This window comes from Lissotriton vulgaris, chromosome 8, assembly GCF_964263255.1.
Source record: "Lissotriton vulgaris chromosome 8, aLisVul1.2, whole genome shotgun sequence".
In the NCBI taxonomy this organism is placed as follows: Eukaryota; Metazoa; Chordata; class Amphibia; order Caudata; family Salamandridae; genus Lissotriton; species Lissotriton vulgaris.
In genome coordinates, this window is record NC_141696.1 from 1,535,865,722 (window position 1) to 1,535,890,046 (window position 24,325).

At 42.7% G+C, this 24,325-nt stretch overlaps 1 protein-coding gene across 1 annotated transcript in view; it reads right to left on the minus strand.

Moving 5' to 3' along the window:
* Positions 1-210: 210 nt before the first annotated feature.
* The window catches only part of LOC147700308 (uncharacterized), a 249,147-nt gene continuing 225,032 nt past the window's right edge, over positions 211-24,325 (minus strand). The window contains exons 12-13 of the mRNA XM_086935681.1: positions 12,932-13,042; positions 211-1,545 (exon numbers count right to left, since the gene is read on the minus strand). Coding sequence (XP_086791807.1) covers positions 692-1,545; positions 12,932-13,042 — 965 coding nt within the window. The 3' untranslated portion in view covers positions 211-691. The remainder of the gene's footprint in view (positions 1,546-12,931; positions 13,043-24,325) is intronic.

Consider the following 24,325-nt stretch of genomic DNA (forward strand, 5'->3'; position numbering starts at 1 on the left):
AACTTGATATGAAAAGTCTCTCTTCCTCTTAATAAACACCACATTTCATTCAGGAGTTTCCAGAGTGGGGACCACACTAAATAGATCAGAGCAATGACATAACATTTCCTCAGAAGATTTCTTGCTGAAAATATACAGGATCATAATTTGTTTTGTGGCATCAGCTGATCTTACGTTGCAAGTGTTTCATTCAAACCATTATCAATCAGTTTACAATTTTATATATTTATTTTACACATTTCAGATTTTGGGATAGTGACAGCAGGTTTTCACAATCAATCCACTCTAATTCTGGAGGTTGTGTTTGCAGAAGTCTACATATTATGTAAGTTTACAACACATTTTGTTAGGAATCACTTTTCGACCGTGCATTGTTGAGCCCATACACCTACGTATTTGGTGTCTCATTTGTGGGGGGAAGTAGTTGATCCTGCTTCAGCAATACAGAAAGTTCCAACTACTTCTATCATCTTACTGAAATAGTACATATGAGTTATTTTATTAATTCACCTTTTTTCTCTTTTGGGGGCTAGTTGGTGTAAAAGTCTCTTTGTAATCTCTCAGGTGCCAGTGAAGGGGCAACTTGCGACTGAAATCATTTTTGTGGATCACTCTTCCATGTCATAAACGATGCTTTTTAAGATTTTTGAGTGAAGCTCTTTTCATATTCGCTGTACTGAACAGTTGTCACTTAAGTGGCTATGGCTCTAGTATGTATTAACTGGTGCTTTTGAAGACTTGACCTTTGAGTAAAGGTCTTTTCACATTCAATGCATAAATAGGGTCTCTCTCCAGAGTGTGTCCTTAGGTGCTTTCGAAGATCTGACTTTTGGGTGAAACTCTTCTCACACAGACTGCATGGAAACGGTCTCTCTCCTGTGTGGATTCTTTGGTGAGTTTGCAGATTTGACTTTTTTGTAAAGGTTTTATCGCATTCCGTGCAGTGATATGGCCTCTCTCCTGTGTGTGTTCTTTCATGTTCTAAAAGATGTGACATTTGAGAAAAGGTTTTCCCACACCTTGTGCATTGATATGGCCTCTCTCCTGTATGCGTTCTTTGGTGCTTTAGAAGCGTTTGCTTTACAATATAGCTTTTCTCACACTGTGTGCAGGGAAAAGGCCTCACTCCTGTGTGTCTTCTTTGGTGTGTCAGAAGATTTTGTTTTACATTAAAGCGCCTTTCACACACAGTGCAGTGATAGGGCCTCTCTCCTGTGTGGAGTCTTTGGTGAGTTAAAAGTTCTTGCTTTCGAGTAAAGCTTTTCTCACACACGCTACAGTGAAAGGGCTTCGCACCTGTATGCAACTTCTGGTGCCTTAAAAGAATTGGCATTTCAAAAAAGCTCTTATCACACTTTGTGCAGGGAAAAGATCTCAACTGTGAATGGATTTTTTGATGTTCCACAAAAAGTGCCTTTTTATTAAATGTTGTCTCACACGTTGTGCAGGTGAAGGGTCTCTCAATCCTGTGGGCTCTTTGATGTTTCTTTAGTAAATATGAACTTGGGTCTTGCTCACTCATGTTTCTGATCTCCGATTGGCTGGCTGCGGATCAAAAAGAAAAGTGAAAATATTATATGGAACATTATTAAAAACAATTACAATGTTACATGTTAGAAGTGAACAGTCCTATTGAAGTAAGCTAGTGGGAGCTGTAATTTGCCTTGATAACAAAGTGTTAGATAGCCCTCCAGTAGTGAGTGCTGTCACTTAGACCTACAGGAGGACAATACCAGAAAATCCAGTGACAAGTACAAATCAGTCATAGCAGAGATTCAATCATAGATATGAAAATAAGTATTGGACACCAGCGGAAGCAGAAAGAAATCTAGCAGTACGTGCAATGCAACCCTCTCCAGGAGTCATACTACATATCTTTTCAGGAGATTCCTTGCCCGGCTGCCTCATTATTAAAAATAGGTCAGAGTGTCTCATCTATTCAGTTTTCTTGCAAACCAGATCTCAAGGTTCCATCAAAGCAGGCACTGGTCATTACGAGGTCCGCAGCTACATGATGGCTAGACTGAAACCTGTGGGGTTTGGTATCAAACACCTTGTCTTAATAAATCTGTACTGTTGTCAGTACAAGATTTATTATGACATGCACCCAGAGGGCACCTTAGAGGTGCCCCCTGAAAAACCTACCACTATCTAGTGTCCTGGCTGACTGGTAGCGACCAGCCTGCCACCACAGTGTCTGACCCCCTGCAGGTGAGAGCCCACACTCTCCGAGGCCTGAAACAATGCCTGCTCCGGAGGAAGGTGTTCACACTTCCTCCAACAGGATGGGTAGTGATTTAGCATATCCAGGCAAGAGGCTTCAAAGCCCCTGCTGCCTTTGATATGTGACCCCGGCTTCCCCCAACACCTGTGAGATGCCACCCCCCGCCCTGAGGCCCATATTGCATCAGGGCAGGTGGGAAATTTGCTATGCAAATAAGCATATTACATCACCAGGCTAGTCTCACCCCTCAGGTGGGCTACCTGATGTGCTCAACGAAAGAAGGATTACACCATCTTGCGTTTGGTGGAATTAGGATCTCTGAGACAGGGTTATGCCCACATGAAATGTCATATCAGGGGTGTAGTGACCCCAAGGGTAAGTAGCCCATTGGCAACTACCATTCACTCCCCTTAACACACATATTTTGAGTATTCAAGTGGCCCCTTGACACCAGGAGATTCACCTGACTAAAGGAGGACAAAGAAGAGCCAAAGAACGCAAGAACTGTGGACGAGCTGTGGACTTGGTGCCAAACCATGCTTGCTGGTTCCAGTCCCAACAATTGCAAAGACCTGATTTGTCCTGCAGCTGTGCATTCTCCATAAGCATCAGAGGGCTGCCAGCCCTTCGCCAACCAGTCAGCCTCTCCCTTGAAGTAGAGGAGCCACTTCCCTGCAGCCTGCAGTCACAGACCAAATCAACCTGGTAACCGTTCTGCTGATCCATTGCTCCACTGAGGAAGAAGCATCCCAGGAGGAGGTCTCCGTGCTCAAGGTTGTCTGATGCTTCTCCCTACCAACTGTGGAGATGGCAGGAACCCCAAGAGCCAGCCTGCACCAATACCCAGGGTACTGGAGCCATTGCAGCAGCCAAGGTTTGTTTTGTGTCCAGTCTGGACACCTACACTGCCAAGACAGACCTATCGATGTGGGATGTCAGTATCATAGAGGCCATTGTCGAGAGGGGCCCTGTTTTGTCCCCATCTCTCTGTCGACCCAAAAAGGAAGAGCCTCCAATGCAAGCGACTCGCTGAACAGAACACATCTGCACCCAAGACCCAAAGCCCAAGTCTGAGTCTACTGATGGTTCACCCTTGCTCCAGAGACCCACAAGAGCCGAGCTCCCCTTTGGGTTCAACTGGACTGGTCTCCCAGTACCCATTGCAGCCTTTTTCTTGTTACAGGTTTTTCCATGGACTTCAGCAGTAGTATTCGAGGCTACCCTTGCGACAAGCACCTGAGCACTCAGACAAACCAGGGCATGTAATCCAAAACTGCTAGTGGTTCTAAGGACCTTGATCCCTTACCCTAAATCCAGAAGAACAACCTTGCAACTTGATTGCAAGTTCCCCATGCAGTGTTTGTTTCTCCCATAGGATAACCTTAGTGCATTCGAGGCTCATGCCTCAAATCTGACAGCTGTATTTTCTGCATTTCTGTAAATCGCTAACTTGAAAAGTACTTGCCTAATCTTGCAGATCTTGGTATCTAAATTAATATAAAAATCTATGTTCTTTTTCTAAATTGGTGTCGGTTTTCCTTAGGGTGTGAGTCTCATTTATGGAGTCTGTCTGCAGCAAATGCCTCGCACCCACTCTGATAAGCCTGATAAGGCAGTTTGATCACACTACCGCGGCTTGGGATTCTTAAAGCAAGCCCCTGTACACTAGCAAGGGATGCCTGGACTCTCTACAAAGTGCCCATCATTTCGGTACACTGTATAGACCCAGCTTCCTACACACTCATTTGAAACTTTTATCCTGTGAAGCGCCAAGACATCACTGTCCAGGGATGTGGAATAGCTATTGCCTGACACCCGGCAGATATTGTTTGGGCTCACCAGCAGTGAGATTGCATGTTTACTTTGTCCAAAGGAAAAGTAGGCCCAACCACCTGCAGCACAAACCCATTGGCTGGCAGTTTACAGTACTGATCTGGAAAATGATTGTCTGACACCAAAGCTAGATTTGTATTTCAATGTGTAATGGGTCAAACCTGTGTACATTATTCATGAAGGCAAAGTCTTTTCTATTAGGGTCAGCGCTGTAAGCACAGCTTGTATTACTGAGGGTGCTTCAAGTACAAAAACATGTATACTTTGCAATATGAGGCTATTTACATTGTTCACAGAATTCACAGATTATAGGCAGAAGTTTGAAAGCAAGAATGGTGGCTTTCTTGCGTTCAAAATAAAATCTACACATAAAACAAATGCAACTTGAAAAAGTGTTTTGCTAAACTGTTGTCCAACTTTCTCCGAGTCATGTTTGAGTGCTTTGGTAAATGAGCTGGATGCTTGCCAATATTTAAATGGAAGGGGAATAATTGTAAAACCATAATGGGCAACATGAAAATAGGTTTTAAGCCTAATTCTTAAAGTAGAACGTTTAGTGATTCGCAGAAGTGTACCAAAATATGGCTGGAAACTGTACTCAGGGAAACTTTTGTGAGTTCCATTGTTGAATGAGAAAATATACATGGCCACAGGTTTACATCCTGGCAGGCTCACTCAAAGTTTGATCCTGAGATCAACAAAATAAATACTACTGAGCTGGGTAACAATAAGCATCTGCTTCAGTGTCACACGACTATGGTGAACATGCAATTTCAAATGCATAGGTTATGGTATGTCATATTTGCTTGTGAAAAAAATCTGCTGAAATTGCAGATTCACTTTTTTTCATTGCCTCCCCTCCTCCCGTCAGGATAAATCTTCCAAGCTAACCTTTTCCAGTGTGGGGAGAGACTGGAGAGGAGTTGGTAATACCCTTAATCATGCACGTTAGTGGGTGTGTGCTGACTCCTAAGGCCCCCTAACCATGGAACTACAGCTTTCTACCTACTTCAGTCTCTGTACATAAAGATGCGGAAACATGGGAAAATCAGAACCTTGCCCGACAGAATATGAGCATAATAAGAGAGGCTGACATCACAGCCCTCAAACTCTGCCTTAATACATCATCTCATTGCATGGCGCTGAAAGGGACAAATGGATTTTGTTTTACAGGACAAGTAGGTTTCTGAGGCATTGTGCCAATTGGGTAAGTAGGTGTCCTAGATTCAATCCTCTGTGAATTGTAATGTAGTACATGGTCTTTATGTCCAGGCAGCGGTATGACATCAGAAGGCATCACACTACCTCTGTACTGATTCCGCACCACTAGCTGCAGCCAACAGATGTATTCAGCCGGATGCTCCTAGCATCACTCCATGCATCTTCATCCATCATCTCTTATTATGTGTACAGCTTTCTCTTACCCCGTTTCTTCCTTCTTCTAAGCTCAATTAGCCTGATGAAACACTGTGTGCCTGCTTGCTGAGACCATCCCAGAGGCCTGTGATGGACCGGTGTTCATAAATACCCCTTGTACAGCATGGAGATACCTTCCACACAAAGTAGGAACATTTGTCACAATGATCTTGAGTGGTCCAAGCACAGAGCTTTTGGGCATCAGAAGATCAAAAATCTATAAATAACAGTTTTGGGGGCCTAGTTGCATGCAAGATGTGCTTCCAGGTCTAAGCAGCGTGCAGGAGTAAAGTGGGTGCAGGACACAATTTAGGGGCTTTTTAACTATGTTGGTCGGAGTTGTCTCCGACAGAAACTGTCTCGGACATGGGACCAACCGACCTGAGGTCGGCAGTTCCAACCGCCTGATTACGATGCAACCGAACACTGTTCGGTCGGATTCCCACTGTTCTCTATATGAGCTTGTGTTACTGCTATAAACGGCCATATTGCGGGCTCCTATGGAGAAATTGATGTGTGTGTAAAACCCTGCACCCTATGGCAGGCACGCCATGGTGCCTGCCACACAGTGCTGAGTTTTAGAGGGAGTACCATAGGTACCCCTTCGACCACCAACCATAGGCTGCGGAGGTAAGGGGGCCATGCTAGGGGCCCCGAAAGTTGGTTTCCGACAGCCTTTCCGTCTTAGAAAGGCCAGCACGGAAAGGCTGTCCGAAACCGACATCTTAATCCTGACAACGGAAATGCTGTCCATCAGAAATTATGGTGCGGTTCCAACCAACAGGAATACTCCATGCGCCGGTTGGAACCAAGTTGGAATGACCGGCCGGTTTAGGTTCCAACCGCAGACATCGTATTCGGTCGGTCAGACCACAAACCGACTGAGTCGATCGGGGGCTTTCCGACCAACATCGTAATCGACCCCTTAGTCTGTATTTCTCACTGAAGCTAACATAATACTTGTACTCTGCCTGGTGTTTTTGTTTGAGTTGGCCTCAGCTAGAGGTTCCTCTCAGGGTTACTGGCTGTGCAAAAAAAGTCCTTATTAAATTAAAGGGATAATAAAAGAAAAGTAACACATATGATAAAAATATGACATAAAAACAATGAGTGAATGAGAAAAAAGAATATTGAAAACTGAACCATAAAAAAAGAATATAAAAGATATATTGGATTGACCCTCGTATTTATTTCCATTTTTCTAAGCTTACAGGTAACGTGCACACCACTCACACTGAAATCCATGAGGATAGTGGCTGGACAAGGACAAACTAGCTACTTCAAAATGAAAGCTCATAAGGACCTCTCCCCATTTTATTTAATTTTTAATCTCGCCCTCAAGTGCATGGTCATCTCGCAAAGAAGAGATACATTTTAAGGATTTCCTAAAAGTTCAGGCAACGTCTGAGCCAATCTTGAGATATCCACTGTGAGACAGTAAAAGCCAGAATGGGTGATAAGTCTGTAGTCTGCTTTTAATATAACTTGCTAAAGGGTCACCCAATGTCCCCGGTCATTGATACAGCATAGCAGCAGAGGTTCACCAGCGGACATCATCCTGCAGAGGCCGCTTCACGTTCTCCTCGTCGCATAAAAGATTTAAACAAAAATTCCCAGTTATAATGAAATAGGGAGTGGCACCAATTCACTTTCAGTTTGTCTAAAATATTGGGCAACTTGTTCACAACATCATATTTCACTGGATTAATGTAAAGAGTAAATAACCAATCAATTTTGATCTTTTAATGTAGACAAGTTTCGATTAAGAAATGAATGAAACACCCATATCAGGGTTACTGGCTTTAAAATCAGGAGTAGGAACATGCATTGAATACTCTCCTCCCTCAAAGCAGGACCTTTTTCGATTTTTAAATGCAGAAATAATATTCATAATTGCTTTGTATGGCAATTATTGTCCAGCTCAAGTTTCTGTCAGGCATATGACGTCACAGAATTTAATAAAATTCAAAAGAGATCACTCCTCATAAATATTCTGAACAGCACTAACGTTCCCTGAGCAAATGTTTAATAGCCCAGATGAAGGCTTTCACATAGATGCTGGCTTGACTGGGCTACGGATGAGGAGCAGGCTTTGTATTTTGGGTCAATGTTGCTGCTTCAATCCAAAGGGTCTGAAGTATACAAAATAAGGGAAGCAGCAAGCACCCTTCATGTCATTTCCTACAATATTTAGGCCTATCTGGGGCCCAGGGAGAGGCAAAACAGTCTGTGTTACATAGAATACCCTCTGCCTCAACATTTAAACCCTCCCAATAATGTAATGGTTGTCTATTTGGCATGCAGCGTTTATGAGGACATCTCTCCCTTTGAACCCTCGAAATTCTGATACCCAAGTTTACAAATACAATTTGCTTTCAAATTTCAGGTCTGAGGCTGACAACTTTATCCATGTCACTTCTATTGCTGTTGACTTCCTGATGTCATATCGAGCAGGGGTTTGAATGCGACTGAGATTGTCCTTTATTCTGAATTGGCTAAGCTGGAGGGAGTCTTTAAGAGGCAAATTATATTGCCCCTCTTCCCAACAATTCTCTTCCCTTTTGATAGATATTCAGGATCTTTTTTTTAATTTAAAGTGGAGGTGTCATGCAACTCCAACCCATTTCACATTACTACTTTAAAGCATGCATTAGTGGGACATGTTTGTTGCTCCCTGAGAAACCTAGATCAGCGCTTGGGGCAAACTGGGGTTTCGGTATATTAGTAAACGTGCGGGAAACGCCAAATGAGACAATTTTATTAATTTTCTAAACTCCCAATTCTTACATCAGAATATGTCATACCTGGAGCATTCTGCACTGATGATAATGGGAAAGATTTTACCTTAGAATAGTAGGGTAAAAACAGCGGGGCAATGGGATCTATGCGACTGGGCTTATCTATTCCTGTCAACAGCAGTTGTGTGGTTTGTGCTTGTCAAGAGGATTCCCATGAATAATAGTTTGTTGTTACAAGACAACTCGCTATTCAGAGCGGCCTGTACTACCCCTACTATTGACAGGTGGCAGTAAAAGCGGTCTTGAGGCATTCATCTCGCTGTTATAGTCTCTGGATGACTTCACATAGAAATTGTGGCCATCATAGCATCAGGTACTTCTAAAAGCAGACGGAAGGTGCAGTTCCCACCTGACCCCCTGTTGTAGTTCTTAAATGCTGGAAAGTCAAGTCACAGTAGACTGGTTACTTTTTTAGTGCTTTTTACGTCTTTTCCTATTTATTTTTTTAAACAGTGGGCAGGAATCAACTGGGGACTATAATTCCTCAGGAGTAAAATGAATGACCCACTTATATCATATTCATGATTGTTTTGGGTACTTTTGTCACCTTCACTCATTTGGCTGCATGCATAGCCCTTTACGTCAGTTTCTAAGCTTGACGTTAATGCCTCCTGTTGAAGCCTGGAACAATTACTGCTATTGGACTGTTTGACATCATCTGAAAGTGTGGTCAAAATGTCTGAGAGGAAAGTTCAAGCAAAATTGATGAGCAAGTGCAGTTTCTTGAGGTGCAATTCACTTCTCCCTATGCCAAATCTACAGGTGGTTCAGATGTCCCAGCATTGGGTCCATGTTTACTCATGTGGCCAAGGTCTGAATCAGGTCTACCTACTTGGGTTTTGGGTTTGTTGACCTGCAAGGAGACGGCTTTTGTCTTGGCGTCTAGTGAGCAATTCAGCACGACTCAAGTCTGTGGGACTATTTAATATTAATGGGGGATTTATTATCTTATCCCTAAACATAAGGTGACAGACCCCACTCCCCTTAACTACCCCAGGCGTAAATGGGCCAGGTTCTCCCTGCCAGAGTTCAATGAGGCTCTTATCGCAGAGAGCCCCCCTGGAGGTGATGATGCGGATTTGGCAAATAAATTGCTTAACGACCGTATCACGGCGGCCCTGGACCGGACGGCCCCTCTAGGCCGGCCGAAGGAGGGCGGTCGTAAACAGAGAGCGGCACCCTGGTTCAATGAGGAACTGCGGTGCGCTAAGAAGGATTGTAAGCGAGCAGAAAGGCAGTGGAGGGTAGCCTATGACAGCCAGGTGAGAGAGAGATATCTCGTCAATAGACGGGCATATCACAATCTAATCAGGAGAACGAAAACTGCCCACTATGCCGATAGGATTATGGGTGCAGAGAATTCAGCGAAAGAATTATTCTGTGTCAATAAATCCCTGGCTGTCCCCAAGTCAGGACTAGAGGATTGTTCAGTTGCTGCCTGCAATCGCATTGCTGACTATTTTGGCGATAAAGTGTCCAAAATTTATTCAGCCTTTTCTGTCCGACCCTTGGCAGGGGGAGAGTTTGAAGTATCAGTAAGAGAGGCTGATGGACAAAATCTGCTGCTTAACTTCTCCACCCCACCAGTCGAAGACCTGATCAAAATATGTAGGTCAGTGAAGTCAGGCTCCCCACGGGACCCAGCATCACCCAAACGGCTGGGGGACAGCTTGACGACACTAGAACCATACATTAGGCATCTGTTGGATGTCTCCTTTAGATCCAGCATTATGCCCAGGGAATGGAAACAAGCTGTGGTGCTCCCCCTCCGCAAGAAGCCTAATATCAGCTTCGAAAAGTTAGAGAATCTGCGTCCCATCTCCCTTCTACCCTACTTCTCTAAAGTGGCGGAGAAGGTGGCCAATTTGCAGTTAATGCAATTTGTGGAAAATACCAATCTTCTACATCCCACCCAGTTTGGGTTCTGGCCTCGACACTCGACGGAGTCAGCGCTCCTCATGGCATCCGAAACCATCAGGCAGGGCGCCGACGAGGGCCATACTATGGCCTTGATCCTTCTGGACCTTAGCGCTGCGTTCAACACTGTAGCTCATTCCATCTTGCTACAGTGTCTGAACAAAGGAGGGGTAGGAGGTGCAGCGCTAAAATGGATCCAGTCGTTTCTATCTGGCCGAGGTTTCCAAGTCAGGCAGGGCGACTGCTACTCCGAGCGAGTAGCCTTGGACCAGGGGGTGCCGCAGGGCTCGACCCTGAGTCCAACTCTTTTTAATCTGTACGTTGCCCCGGTTGCCACCATAGTGGAGAGTCACGGTTTGCGCATGGTGTCGTACGCCGACGACACGCAGCTGGTCATCTCCCTATCGCGTGCACCCGGTCTTGCGGCAGACATTTTCAGAGCATGCATGCAAGACCTAGCTGCCTGGATGCCTGCCAACTGCCTTAAGCTCAATGGAGGCAAGACTGAGGTGCTGGTGGTGGGGGGAGACCGAGCGGCTTGGACGTCGGCGTGGTGGCCACCTTGCCTGGGACCAGCACCAATCCCCTGCTAGGGGTCGAGGAATCTAGGTGTCTGGTTCGATTCCAAACTAACTTTCCGACCCCAGGTCAATCGGGTGGTTGGTACCTGTTTCGGGATCCTCAAGACCCTCAGGAAGGTTCTGGAGCTCCTTCCTATCAAAGCCCGCCAAATACTCATGCATGCACTAGTCACGTCCAAGATGGACTATGGCAACCTGCTCTACCTGGGGACTCTCGAGAAGAATGAGCCGCCTGCAGGTTTTACAAAATGCCGCAGCCCGGCTGGTTCTCAGACTGCCCAGAAGATCAGCTTCTAAATCCGCGCTCCAGGCCCTGCACTGGCTTCCGGTGAGAAGCAGGGTGGAATTTAAAGCACTATGCACCCGTCATCGGATTATCAACGGCAGGGCACCTCTCCCCCTACAGGGTCTCCTGACACAATATGAGCCTTCTCGTTCCCTCAGATCCTCTGGCTCTCGACGCCTGTCCATTCCTAAGGTGTCCAAAGCAAGGATGGGCGGCAGATCCTTCAGGTATCTGGCTGCATCTAGCTGGAACAAACTCCCTGTGGCGCTGCGCCTGGAACCCTCAGAGCCCATTTTCAGAGCCAAGCTAAAAACATTTCTATATGCCCGGTAGTGGGTTTCCACATTAGCACCTCATCCTGCTAGCGCTCGCATCATAGCGCGGGGACACGCCGTTGGGCGTCACCATGCGCTTTACAAGATCCCCTATTATTATTATTATTATTATCTTTACAATGGTAATTATAAATGTTCTGTTTGGTAAATAGCAACCGCAACTGATTGATATAATTACTGAAGCACTGCGAGTTATCTAACACGGATGCTTGCGAGCACGGCTGATCCATATCCCTTTCTAATAATAACAGTGGGCGTCAGTGGTACTGATCGTTTCACTGATATTCTTGCTCAAGCAGAGGTATATTCAGCACATGGCTGAGCTGGGAATTTGGGTGTGTCTGCTGCTGTCTGTTATACAAGATCGGCCACATGTGATGGCTGCGCTGAGGAAATGGATACCAGATGGATCTCCCTGGACACACACGGATGGTGTCAGGCTGACAATGCTAGTGCCTTAGATGTGGATGTTGATGTGAACTGAAGATCATTATGCTGGACCAGATGGCTTTCTGTCTTTTATTTTTTTTAATACCCATTCATCCCACAAAGGAAGCAGTAAAGAGAGCAGTTAAGGGGTAGCATCTGGCCAATTTCACCTCAGGGTAAGTCTGTTGTGCCCCAAATCCAAAGTGAAGGATCACTGGGTTAATGTAAGTAGAGTGTGGAATGAGAAGGCGTTCTACTGCTATGAAAGCGTTCGGTGCAATATCTCTTTTAAATATGCAAATTGAAGCTCATTGATCTCTTTGACTAATATGACCGATTCCATATTTCTGAATTTGCAAGTAAAAGTATTGGAAAAGCCAATAGGTCTGGCCTATCAGACAGCCATTGCCTTTGTCAAAGTTTTTTTGTCATGACAAAGTAAATAAAAAAACTGCTATGAACGGCTAGAAATTTCTTTTACTATTATTGTGGGGTAGTGGACAGCACAGAAAGGGGGAGGGGGGGGGCAGGAGCCAACATGGGAGGGAGGATGAGTCCGGGGCACACAGACGTTAGGTGGGATGTAACAGACAAGCAGCAACAACAACTGAAGGAGGGTGGGTGCGGGCAAGCAACAACTTAAGCAACAACACGGACATCAACGGAAGGAGGGAAGGGATGGGGTCAAGTTACTACATAGACAACGGAGGAAGACTTGATGGCGGCAAGCAAAAACTGAAGGAGGGAGGGTGAGTGAATTTGTTCGGGGAAAAAATGGTGGAGGACTGGAAGGACACATAGGGGTGATTAGTACACGAGGGAGCCAGCTGAAAAAAATTAAATTTTGTAGAGTGCTGAAATACAAAGAAAAAAATAGCGCCAAAAGAAATGCAGAGCAATGATACAACCAGTTGAAGGACACAAGTAATACGTCCATTCTCCAAAGATGGAGGAATCTTAAGACAGCTAACCAATAAAAAGCAAGAAAATTACCATGACAATGAATCCAATAAATGGTAAGCATTGGCAAGCTCTAATGATTCTGACAGAAAGCAAAGGGTCAGGAAGAGACAACGCATGCGCTGTCTAGATGAGCCCTCAGATTGACTTACCTGCAGTTTTGGTAATAGGACTAGCTTCCTCTGGGCTTGGACCGGTCACCGGATAGTCTTCAACCTCTTCTTTGATGCTGTCAGAGACCGTCACTATGGTGAACTGTTCTGCTGTATTAAGGAAAACATTAGAGAAGGATTTCACAGACATTCAAGCTCAATATGAGGCCCTGGAGCTCAGACTCTTCTTCCAAAATCACCACAGCACTCCCTTTCATTTCACAATCAATCACAGAAACATGACACAGCCTTATGGACCTTGTGAAAGTAATCCTGAGCAAAAGGTAGTTTCATATTTATGTATGTTGTTTTGTTCGCAAGATCCTTAGTTTTGGAGTCTTCAAAGTTTGTTCATATAGCTTTCTCAAGGCTGGTTCGCTTCTTTCCTCCACAACCGCTTCCAGAGAATCAAAATCAAAACCTTTGAGTCCGACCTCCACCCCGTCAATAGGGAAGTAGCCCAAGGTTCAGTGCTCTCCCCTTCACTCTTCAACATTTACATGGAACCCCTCACCTCCCTACTCAGAAAAGCCAACATCCCTCTTCACTTGTATGCTGACGATACTCACATTTATTTGGAAATCTCCTTGGCCACAAACATTCAAAGATTCAATGAAACACTAAGAGAAGTACAACTTTGGCTGACTACTAACCACTATAAACTGAACCCGGACAAAACTGAACTACTCCTCATTTCCAAACAAAGATGAGAACCCACAAATGGTAGAGTGGTTAAAAGCTATCGATGCGCTCAATGGGAACCTCACCCTGGCTGATTCTGTCAAATCTTTAGGCATCACCCTAGACTCAAAACTCGACATGTCTAAACACTTTAAGATCTCGGCGGAGAGCACCTTCCTCAACCTGAAGCTACTGAACAAAATTAAACCTTTTATCACACCCAAAGATCTTAAACAAGCCACCCAGGCATTGGTGCGGTCTAGTCTGGACTATGGTAACGCAGTCCTCTCTGGAATAGCGAAAACACATCTTGCCCTTCTGAAAACAACTCTCAGCGTGGTTGCCAGAATGGTCACGGGAATAAAGAAATTTGATCACATTTCTCCTGCACTCAAAGATCTCAAGTGGCTACCAATAGAATTGCGGGCAAACTTCAGAACAGCCTTCCTCACCCACAAAGCCCTTCACACAGGCAAACTTGAATATTTGGCCGCTAAACTTAAAAAAGCCAGCTAGAAAAGAACTCTCAGAAGCTCTAACACCCTACTTCTCACCCGCTAAAATCACAAAAACAAAAAACCGCTGCCAGGTCCTTCGCTGGTAACGCGCCCAAAATCTGGAACTCTATTCCCCCTCACATCAGATTTATTCCTTCTTTCACTAAATTAAAAAATCAGCTCAAAACCCTCTTCCTCGATCGAGCCCTAGTGAACAGATAGAAACAGCTGGAGCCCTGAGATTGACACCTCACCCCTCCTGGATGCGGTGTTTTCAAGTCCTCGCAACAGAACTCTGTGTCATTGTCATTACGACTGTCTTGCGTTATTGCATTACGTTCTGCTCTCATTTCATCTGCTCTGTAACTGATGTGAAGCGCTCCGATACCCCCGGTCTGGCTAGCGCTATATAAAACTTCTTAAATAAAATTTAAAAAAAAATACATGAATCGCCCGTATTAAGGTGACACCAGACCACATCGCGACAGAAAAGATGACCTAATGAGAAGGTAGACTGATACATAATGACCAGAACTGTGAGCACTAACTGAGGACTTAATTTTTACCAGAAGCATTGATGCCTATGACAAACCAGACCGTACTTATTGAACTTCGCCTCAGGCTGGTGGGCCACATGGGGCGAAACACGTGTTGGCTGAGCGGTTTAGAACTAGTTCTTCATTGTCACATATACAATTAAATACGTATAAAAAGTACCAAACTGCGTCTAATATATATGAACAAACTTGGAAGACTCCACAACTAAGGATCTTGCAAACAAAACAACATACATAAATATGACACTAACTTTTGTCAGTCTTACTTTCACAAGTTTTTAAAATAAATGGGTAATGGGTTCTTCCCATTTTCTGGAGCAATTGGAAACAGAACGAACCCGATGAAAATTTAAGGCAAGGGATAAACTGGACCCAAATACCCCTTGATCCTTTTGAAACGGGATTATGGACCACCTGTCCCCCTCCAGTTCGTCTCAATATAGCTATTGATTTCCAGTCATTTACTGGAGCAGGAGTGGTCCTGGTCCTCATTCACCTCCTCCTCGCTTTATTGGTTACCTTCATTTCACATGTGGTCAGAAGAGCTGGTGCCCTGGACTCCTGAATCACCTTTCTGGTCAACCCATTACAACCAAAGATTTCAAATTATAAGTCAGAATGTGTAGCCCATAAGTGACTAGATGCATGGCTCCTGGGTAACACAACATGACAAGAAGGCTATTCAGACAAAATATTGAAAGAAACATTTTGTGCTACCAAAACATCATGTCCAAAATATTGTGATATGGACATTTCGTTAGCAAGAAACCGTTGTCAAGAACATAGATTTAAGGTAAGTAATATCGATTTTGAAAATATTGAAGTCATTAATATTGTTTACAAAACTATAGTTGTTAATCTTGTTTTTAAATTGTTGTTAGGCACTTTAGTTTATAATCTAAATGTATATGTTGTAGATTTTTCAAATAATGATGGTTTATGTTTTTTATTGAGTTTTTCAAAAATACACAAAAAGAAAACATACTCCTAGAAAAACCAAGAGGAAAAGAAAACAAATTACATTGAATACATTTTTGTGATTTTTAATACCGTAGCTGGTTGTGAGTTTATAGGGGTACAGGGTGGGAAACAAATTAATTATAATTAATTTAAAAATGGTTTTGAATGAATATTCATGTTTTTAATTGATAATTATGTAAATTGTGCAATTAATATTATTAAGCAAAATTTTTGATGTTGTGGATTTTGTAGGGGTATAAGGTGGGAAGTAAATTAATTTTAATCAAGTAATACATTTTTAATTGATATTCATTATTTAATTGACAATTATGTTAATTATGTAATCTTTTTTTGTTACTTTAAATTTTAGGATGGGTTGTGGATTTTTGAGGGGTATACGGTAGAACATAACTAAATTAGAATAATTTAATAATTAATTGTTATTTTTTGAATAATATTAATTCTTTCAATTGAAAAGAATTATGAAATTATTAAATTTCTAAATATTTTTGGGTATGTGTAAAGGGTGTAGGAAATTAATAATACTAAATATTGTTCATTTATAGAAATGATAAATAATTATGTAAATAAATTATTGTTATATTATATATTAGGTGTCAGTTAAATTTGTAGGAGTAAATGGTAGGAAGATAATTACATATTAATTTATTATTAATTATTAATATATGTTTGAGATTTAATTATGAAAATTATGGAATCATTTTTTAATTTATATATTTTTTGTATGTGTTGATTTGAGTGAATAAAGGGTGGGGTAGTAATTAAATACAATTAGTTTAGGAATAAATTATTATTATATTTCCTAATACTTAATTATTTAACATTTGTACATAATATTACTTTAATAAAGACTTTTAGATATGTGTTGTGAACTCTGTTAAGTATAGGGGTAGAAAGTTACTTAAGTAATGCATTTAAAAATAGGTAATTTTGTTATTATTTATAATTGTATGTTGTGTTTTTTTAAATGTAAATAATATTGTATTTATTAGTTATTTTGAGAATATAGATTTGTACTTTAATTATAATATTTGTAATGTATAAGTATTTAATAATATAATACTTATTTAAAATATATATTTATATTTCTTTTTTTTTGTTTACTATGTTTTTGAAAATATTTTATTATGTTGTTTGTTTCTAATGTTGCACTGACTGGAGTAGGAATAGTAAATTATACCCTTCCGTAATCCAATACATTCCCTACTGTTGCACTCCTGGAGTGGGAACAGTACATTTTTCCCTTCCGCAATTCTATGCTTTCCATGCTGTTGCACTGTTTGTAGTGGAAATAGAAAATGATACTCCTCCTTAATCAAACAGTTTCCCAACTGTTGCGCAGACGGGAGTGGGAATAGTTAATGTTACCCCTCTGCAATTCTTTGCTTTCCATCCTGTTGCACTGATTGCAGTGGAAATAGTCAAATGTACCCCTCCGCAATTAAGAATTTCCCTACTTTTATACTGAAAGGAGTGGGAATATTACATTGTAGCCCTGTGTAATGTAACAGTTTTGCTACAGTTGCTTTGTGTCAAGTGAATTTTATTCCTCCTAATCCAACACTTTGCTAAGGTTTGCATGAACTGTAGTGGGAATAGTATAATGTATCAAATGTAGAATGTTATAGTTTATTTTATATTGTTAACTATTATATTATGTTTTTATTTATTTAAAATTATAATATTTATAATGATTGTTTTTAATGTGTTAAATATTTTAAGTAAATTGTCATTTTTTATGTTGTTTACTTTTTATTTGTAATTAAAATGGTTTGTTAAATGAGGTATGCTATTGGGTATATATATCTTCACTGAAAAAACCATAGGTTTCACACCAGTTATAGTTAGCTGGAAATTTTACTGACATAAAACCAATGAAATTCCACGTTATAGTTAGTTGGACTCACTATTACTTGAGCGTGTAATGCACTGCTGATGACATCACTTATTACATCACTCATGACATGGTCAGTGACATCACTCATGACACCATCCAGTGAATGTGTGTCTTTCTGAAAAATAAATATGTTTTATATATGTATATGTAAAGGTCGACGGAAGAATAAATGTTTAAATTATTGTCTTAATGAATGTTTTTTTTTTTTAAATGATTGGTTAACTGGTTTATTAAGTGTATCTTAGTGAATACATATATTAGCGAGTAATGTTTAAATATTTAAATGTTTGTATCAGTGTTTCACTTTGTGTATAAATGGCTACATGGGTTGGTGAGTAGCTACATGTGTATGTATATGGATTATTAGATTTTTTTTAGTATCAGTATGAGTGTCTGTATGGTTTGGTGGGGGTGTTACTTAGCATATAGATGCATCAATGACTGACTCACTGTTTATATGTTTTTTGAAGACAGCATATGTGCAGGACTGTATGGGTGGATGAGTGTGTGTATATGTGTGTGTTAGTGAGTGAATGACTGCCTCAGTAGTGTCTTTATCAGTAACTACATATGTTTTAATCTAGTATATGTGAGTATTGATATATATAAGTCAGTATATGTGAGAGTGAGAGATTGAAACAGTTCCTGTTTAAATAAGTATGTGTTTCTATAAGTGATTGTTTAAGAGAGTAAGTATGTGTAAGTTTCCTTAGAAGTAAGGTGGTAGTGTGTGTATATCTGTATATGTTAACCCCTCCCCTGCTGATGACGGAACCGCTCCGTCATCAGCTACAGTTGAGCTGTGCTGATGACGGAGCGGTTCCGTCATGGCCCAGCCGCCGCGCCTGCGCGGCGCTGATTTCGCGCCTGCGCGGGCGTTCTAATGAGCGGGGCGGGTCATGACGGAACCGCTCCGTCACCAGCATGCGGCCGCCGTGCGGCCGCCCCGCCCCTTTAGCGCTGCGGCGGAATAGCCGCCGCAGCGAAGGAGTTAATAAATGGATGTTTATTAGTTTATTTGCATGTGTGAATATGTGTGTGAGTAACTTTTTGATGACTGTCGGTGTGTAACAGGATGTATAGGTGTATCACTACATATGATGAGTGAGTATATGTATGAGTGACTATATAGAACTGTTGGTGAATGAGTGGATGTGTATATAGATGGTGGAATTACTGAATTGGTTGTTGTAACTGGTATGGGTATATCCACTTTTTTTAAAATGTTAGTTTCTATTTTTGATTATATGTTTCAAGGGTTACTTTACAGTGAAAGGAGGTCTGTCACTCTGTCACAAGGATGGGGTCATCAGTGATGTCATGAGTGATGTCACTGACCATGTCATGAGTGATGTAATATGTGATGTCATCAGCAGTGCATTACACGCGCAAGTTATAGTGAGTCCAACTAACTATAACGTGGGAATTTCAATGGTTTTATGTCAGTAAAATTTCCAGCTAACTATAACTGGTGTGAAACCTATGGTTTTTTCAGTGAATTTCATAGGTTTTTTAAAAGCTAATTCCTTTCTATATCGAGGTTCTAACCTACGATTTTTTTTAATAAATTTGCTGTTTTGAGTAAGTATTAATGATTATTATTTTTTTTTTTATCATTTTTTCCTGGGGCGCTCTGGGTGCGCGCTCCGGTAAGCTCTCTGGAAAGCGCACCCAGAGCGCTACTTTCGTTCGTGAAAAAAAATATGAATGAAAAGTAAATAATAACGCAGGACATTTAGTACCATACATATAAAAGCAGTTTTTTTAAAATAAGGAAATGATAATGATTTTGCATTTCCGTGAAACTATCAAAACGTCACTTCGGCGCGCCGCGTAAGCGCCCCCGGAAGCGCCTACGTTCGCGCCCCGGAAGCGCCTACGTTCGCGCCGCGTATGCGCCCCGGACGCGCCTATGTTCGCGCCGCGTGTGCGCACCCAGAAGCGCTCCGGTGCGCGCAGCGTCAGCGCGTCAAGTCATGTGACCTTAAAATAACACTTTTCATTGGTTGCTAACAGTTTTTTTACAAAGAATGAAATCCCCACCCATTTCCTTCACTTCTTCTTTCACTTTTGTGACTGAAAGACCTGGCTTTTTGCTCTTGCATCTTTCTGGGTTAATCATGGCTGCCAGACCATCCAGCAGTGAAGATGAGCCTGAATTCATCGACGAAGAGCCTCCTCAGCCAAAGGTGAAGGAGCATTTCATTTGGAAATTTTTTTCAATACCACCTAACCAGAAAAAGGTGAATGCTCCAAAAGTGGAGTGCAGGATCTGCAAACAAGTCCTGTCACGGGGTGACCCCAAAAAAAAAATATTCTTTTGGGAACTTCACAATGATACGGCATGTGGAGAGGAGGCACCCCCAGAATTTTGCCCGGGAAAGTGTCAGGGCTCTGGCACAAGAGGTTCCCAGTGATGGGGCCTCTACATCCACCGGAGGAGCAACTACTTCTGGAAGGGGGCGATCGCAGGAGCTGGTTCCTAATATACAACCTGCATTCAACAAAGGTGTCGTGAAATGCAGATACTGTGATCAACTCCTTACCTATGGGGAGCAAAGTGTCCTGCTCATGGTTCGAGCATTGGAGAACCATCACTGCCGTTCCCAGCCCTAATTTTTTTTGTTTTTTTTGCTCCTGTTGAGCAGTTTCCATTCCCTGTTTTTGTTTCTGTTCTTAAAAAAAAGAAGAAAAAAAAAAGTTATTTTCAGAACTACCTCCAATTCTCATCAAAGAGCTATATTCCTAAAAAAATTGGAGTGCATTGATAATGGAAAGGAAAATGCGTAAGAAAGAACATAAAGGTATGAGAGGAGAAAGGAAGTGAAGTAGGGGGACTGAAAGAAGGTGAGTGTTGGGAAGGAAAGTAAGGAGAAGAAGAGTGAATATGGGGAATGTGGATATTCAAAGAAAATGTTGAAAAGGAACGGGGGTGTGGAAGGGTAAGAAAAGATGCATTGCTGGAGTTGAAGACTGAAGGCCTCATTTATGAGGCCATGCGTCACTTTTACGCCACCGGAGCGTCACTTTTTGTGACACACCAGTGCTGTAAAAAATGCACCTTATTCAGTCATATTTACAAAGTGACGCATCTACGTAGATGCGTCACTTTGTAAGCCCCTGCGCCACATTATTCCTACGTCAGGTGTAATGTATGCTAAAGGGACGTATTGACACAAGAAAGGGTCGTAGAGGTGACGCAGTGAAATCTATGAGATATCACTGCGTCACTTTTATGACGCTGTTGCGTCCAAATATTACGCCTGTTTCACAGCAGACGTGCAGGCTCTTTCACATGGGGCCTGGCCCCATGTGAAAGGATGCATTCCTGGAGTTGCATAATTTTTGAGACACACTCCAGCAATGCATCACTTTTGCGCTTACAGATACGTCTGAAATACTGACGTATCTGTAAGAACTTCCAACATAATACGTCATAAATTTAATATGACGCATGAGTAGAAGACTAAAGGCCTCATTTATGAGGCCATGCGTCACTTTAACGCCACCGGTGCGTCACTTTTTGTGACGCACCAGTGCTGTAAATAATGCACCTTATTCAGTCATATTTACAAAGTGACGCATCTAGGTAGATGTGTCACTTTGTTAGCCCCTGCGCCACATTATACCTACGTCAGGTGTAATGTATGCAAAAGGGACATATTGACGCAAGAAAGGGTCGTAGAGGTGACGCAGTGAAATCTATGAGATATCACTGCGTCACTTTTATGACGCTGTTGCTTCCAAATATTACGCCTGTTTCACAGGCGTGCAGGCCCTTTCACATGGGGCTTAGCCCCATGTGAAAGGATGCATTGCTGGAGTTGCTTCATTTTTGTGACACACTCCAGCAATGCATCACTTTTGCGCTTACAGATACGTCTGAAATACTGACGTATCTGTAAGAACTTCCAACATAATACGTCATAAATTTAATATGACGCATGAGTAGAAGACTGAAGGCCTCATTTATGAGGCCATGCGTCACTTTAACGCCACCGGAGCATTACTTTTTGTGACGCACCAGTGCTGTAAAAAATGCACCTTATTCAGTCATATTTACAAAGTGACGCATCTAGGTAGTTGCGTCACTTTGTAAGCCCCTGCGCCACATTATTCCTACGTCAGGTGTAATGTATGCAAAAGGGACGTATTGACGCAAGAAAGGGTCGTAGAGGTGACACAGTGAATAAACTGGGGGCCTCATTTATGAAAAGTGACGCATCGCTGCGTGAATACAGCGATGCGTCACTTTTCACTGCGCACTCCTTACAACATCCCTGATGCGTCATATTTAATGTATGATGCATCATGTCGCAAGGAGTTACAGATACGTCATTATTTCTCACGTATCTGTAAGCGCAAAAGTGAACCATTGCTGGAGTGTGTCACAAAAGTGACGCAACTTCAGTAATGCGTCCTTTCACATGGGGCAAGCCCCATGTGAAAGGGCTTGCGTCAGTCTTACGACTGCTGTGAGGCAGGCGCAAGATTTTGACGCGAAAGCGTCCTAAAAGTGGCGCAGTGAAATCTCATAGATTTCACTGCGTCACTATTACGAGGCTTTTTGCGGGGGAACGCCCCCTCTGCATACATTATACCTGACGCAGGTATAATGTGGCGCAGGGGTTTAAAAAGTGACGCATCTACCTAGATGCGTCACTTTTTAAATATGGCGCAACGCGGCGCATTTTTTACACCGCTGGTGCATCACAAAAAGTGACGCACCGGCGGCGCAAAACTGTTGCAAGGCCTTCATAAATAAGGCCCTGGATTTTCCCCATGCTTCGCTCCCCGGTCCGCTCCCCGGTGCGCGTACCGGGCGCTCCCCCGCGCAAAGCGGATTTTTTTTTTTTTTGCCCCGCGGGACCCTATTATAGCCCCCACATCAAACCTAGGGGATCAGGGGGGGGGGTCTACCCTGCCCCCTTATAGTCATTTCCCCCTTTTTTTATGCCACCTCTTGTGTCTCGATCCTACCGAGACACAAGATGGTGGCCGCTCCGGACTGTTTCGAATGTTTACAGACACCCGTGAACCAATCAGCTTTCCATGCGCAAGTCGCGTTGCACGCCCAGTGCGCTCCCCGGTGCGCGTACCGGGGCGCGCCTATAGATATATATATTTTTTTTAACCTAAATTACTCAAAATCCACTGGACCACATATCTTGAGACATAGCAAAGGCACATCGGGCTACCAGTCCCTACAATGTTGCCAAGTTTGGTGTAAATCCATTCAGCCGTTCGGGCTAAAAGTGAGTTTGACCGCCCTATGGAAATTAACATGGGGAAAACGCGCTTTGGGACCCCCCTTTTATCTCGGACCCCGCTTGACGAATCCCCCCCAAACCTTTAGGGAAGGACCGGAGCTCGACGAGGCAAATTTGAGGAAATTTTCTGGCAGATTCGTCAACCGGCGCCAAAGTTATTCCAAATAGAATTTTGAGATTTTGCATTGAAAAAAATCCTAACTATAACTACATACTGGCGACCGCCAGTAGGTAATATATATATACACATAGTACCACCAGGGCGCCCTATAGTATCATCGAATGGAGGGCTATTGGAGAATACGTCCATATTTTTGGATTTATTTTTGAATGACTATGTACGCAACTTGAAATCCTACTGCAAAGACAGTCCAGACTTTCTGAGACAGTTGCATGATCTGAAATGGGAGGAAGGCTATGTGATGATAAGCATGGACGTATGCTCTTTGTATACGTGTATTGACCAAGTAAAGGGAGTAGATGCATGCATGTATTTCCTGAGAAGTAGACATATGGATTATTGGGAACACAATGTGATGCTGAAAAATATGATGTTGTTTTGCCTACAGGAGAATATCTTCCTCTTTGAAAAAGCTGTATATCGCCAACGGTCAGGGACCGCGATGGGAACTTGTTTTGCCCCCAGCCTAGCGAATCTTTTCCTAGGCTGGTGGGAGGAACAGATTGTGTGGTCCCAGGAATCGGAGATGTACACTGACCACATTCTTATGTGGGCCAGGTACATCGACGATCTTTTCATAATATGGAATGGTCCCGAAAACCTGGCCAAACAGTTCATAGGTCATCTTGAAGTAAATGATTTGAACTTACGATTCACGTATAACATGAGTACGAAATACTGTGAATTTCTAGATATAGCAGTTGAGATAAAGGAGGAACGTATTACCACTCGCCTGTTCCGTAAAGCCACAGCGGGCAATGCAGTGCTGCATGCGGCGAGCCACCACCCCATACCTCTGAAAAAGAGTATACCCTATGGGGAATTTTTAAGGGCTCGCCGCAATTGCAGCACTGATGCAGATTTTGAGAAAGAACAAAGGGCCATGACTCTGCGGTTCAAACAGCGGGGGTACAGTGAGGAGACCCTTAAAACTGCTCAGGATAAAGTAAAGGATCTGAAACAGGAGGAAGTCCTATTTAAAATCTCAGACTCAGCAAAAAGAAAGAATGAGTCGAACAAAAAGAGCCAACCACGCCCACCCCGTATGATTACTAATTTCAGTAGGGGTGCATGGGCACTTAATAAAATTCTGAGGGCACACTGGAATCTACTCACTACAGACCCTATCATAGGCACATATGTAGGACAAGGACCACAAGTTACCTACCGCAGAGCAAAATCATTCAGGGACCAATTGGTCCAAAGCTATTCAGAAAACAGATCCCGGATGAACTGGCCCCCGATACCGTTCGGATTTACTACCTGCGGTAGCTGCAAAGCGGATCGCAATGGCAAATCCCGTAAGGATTTTCTAATCGGCACAGGACAA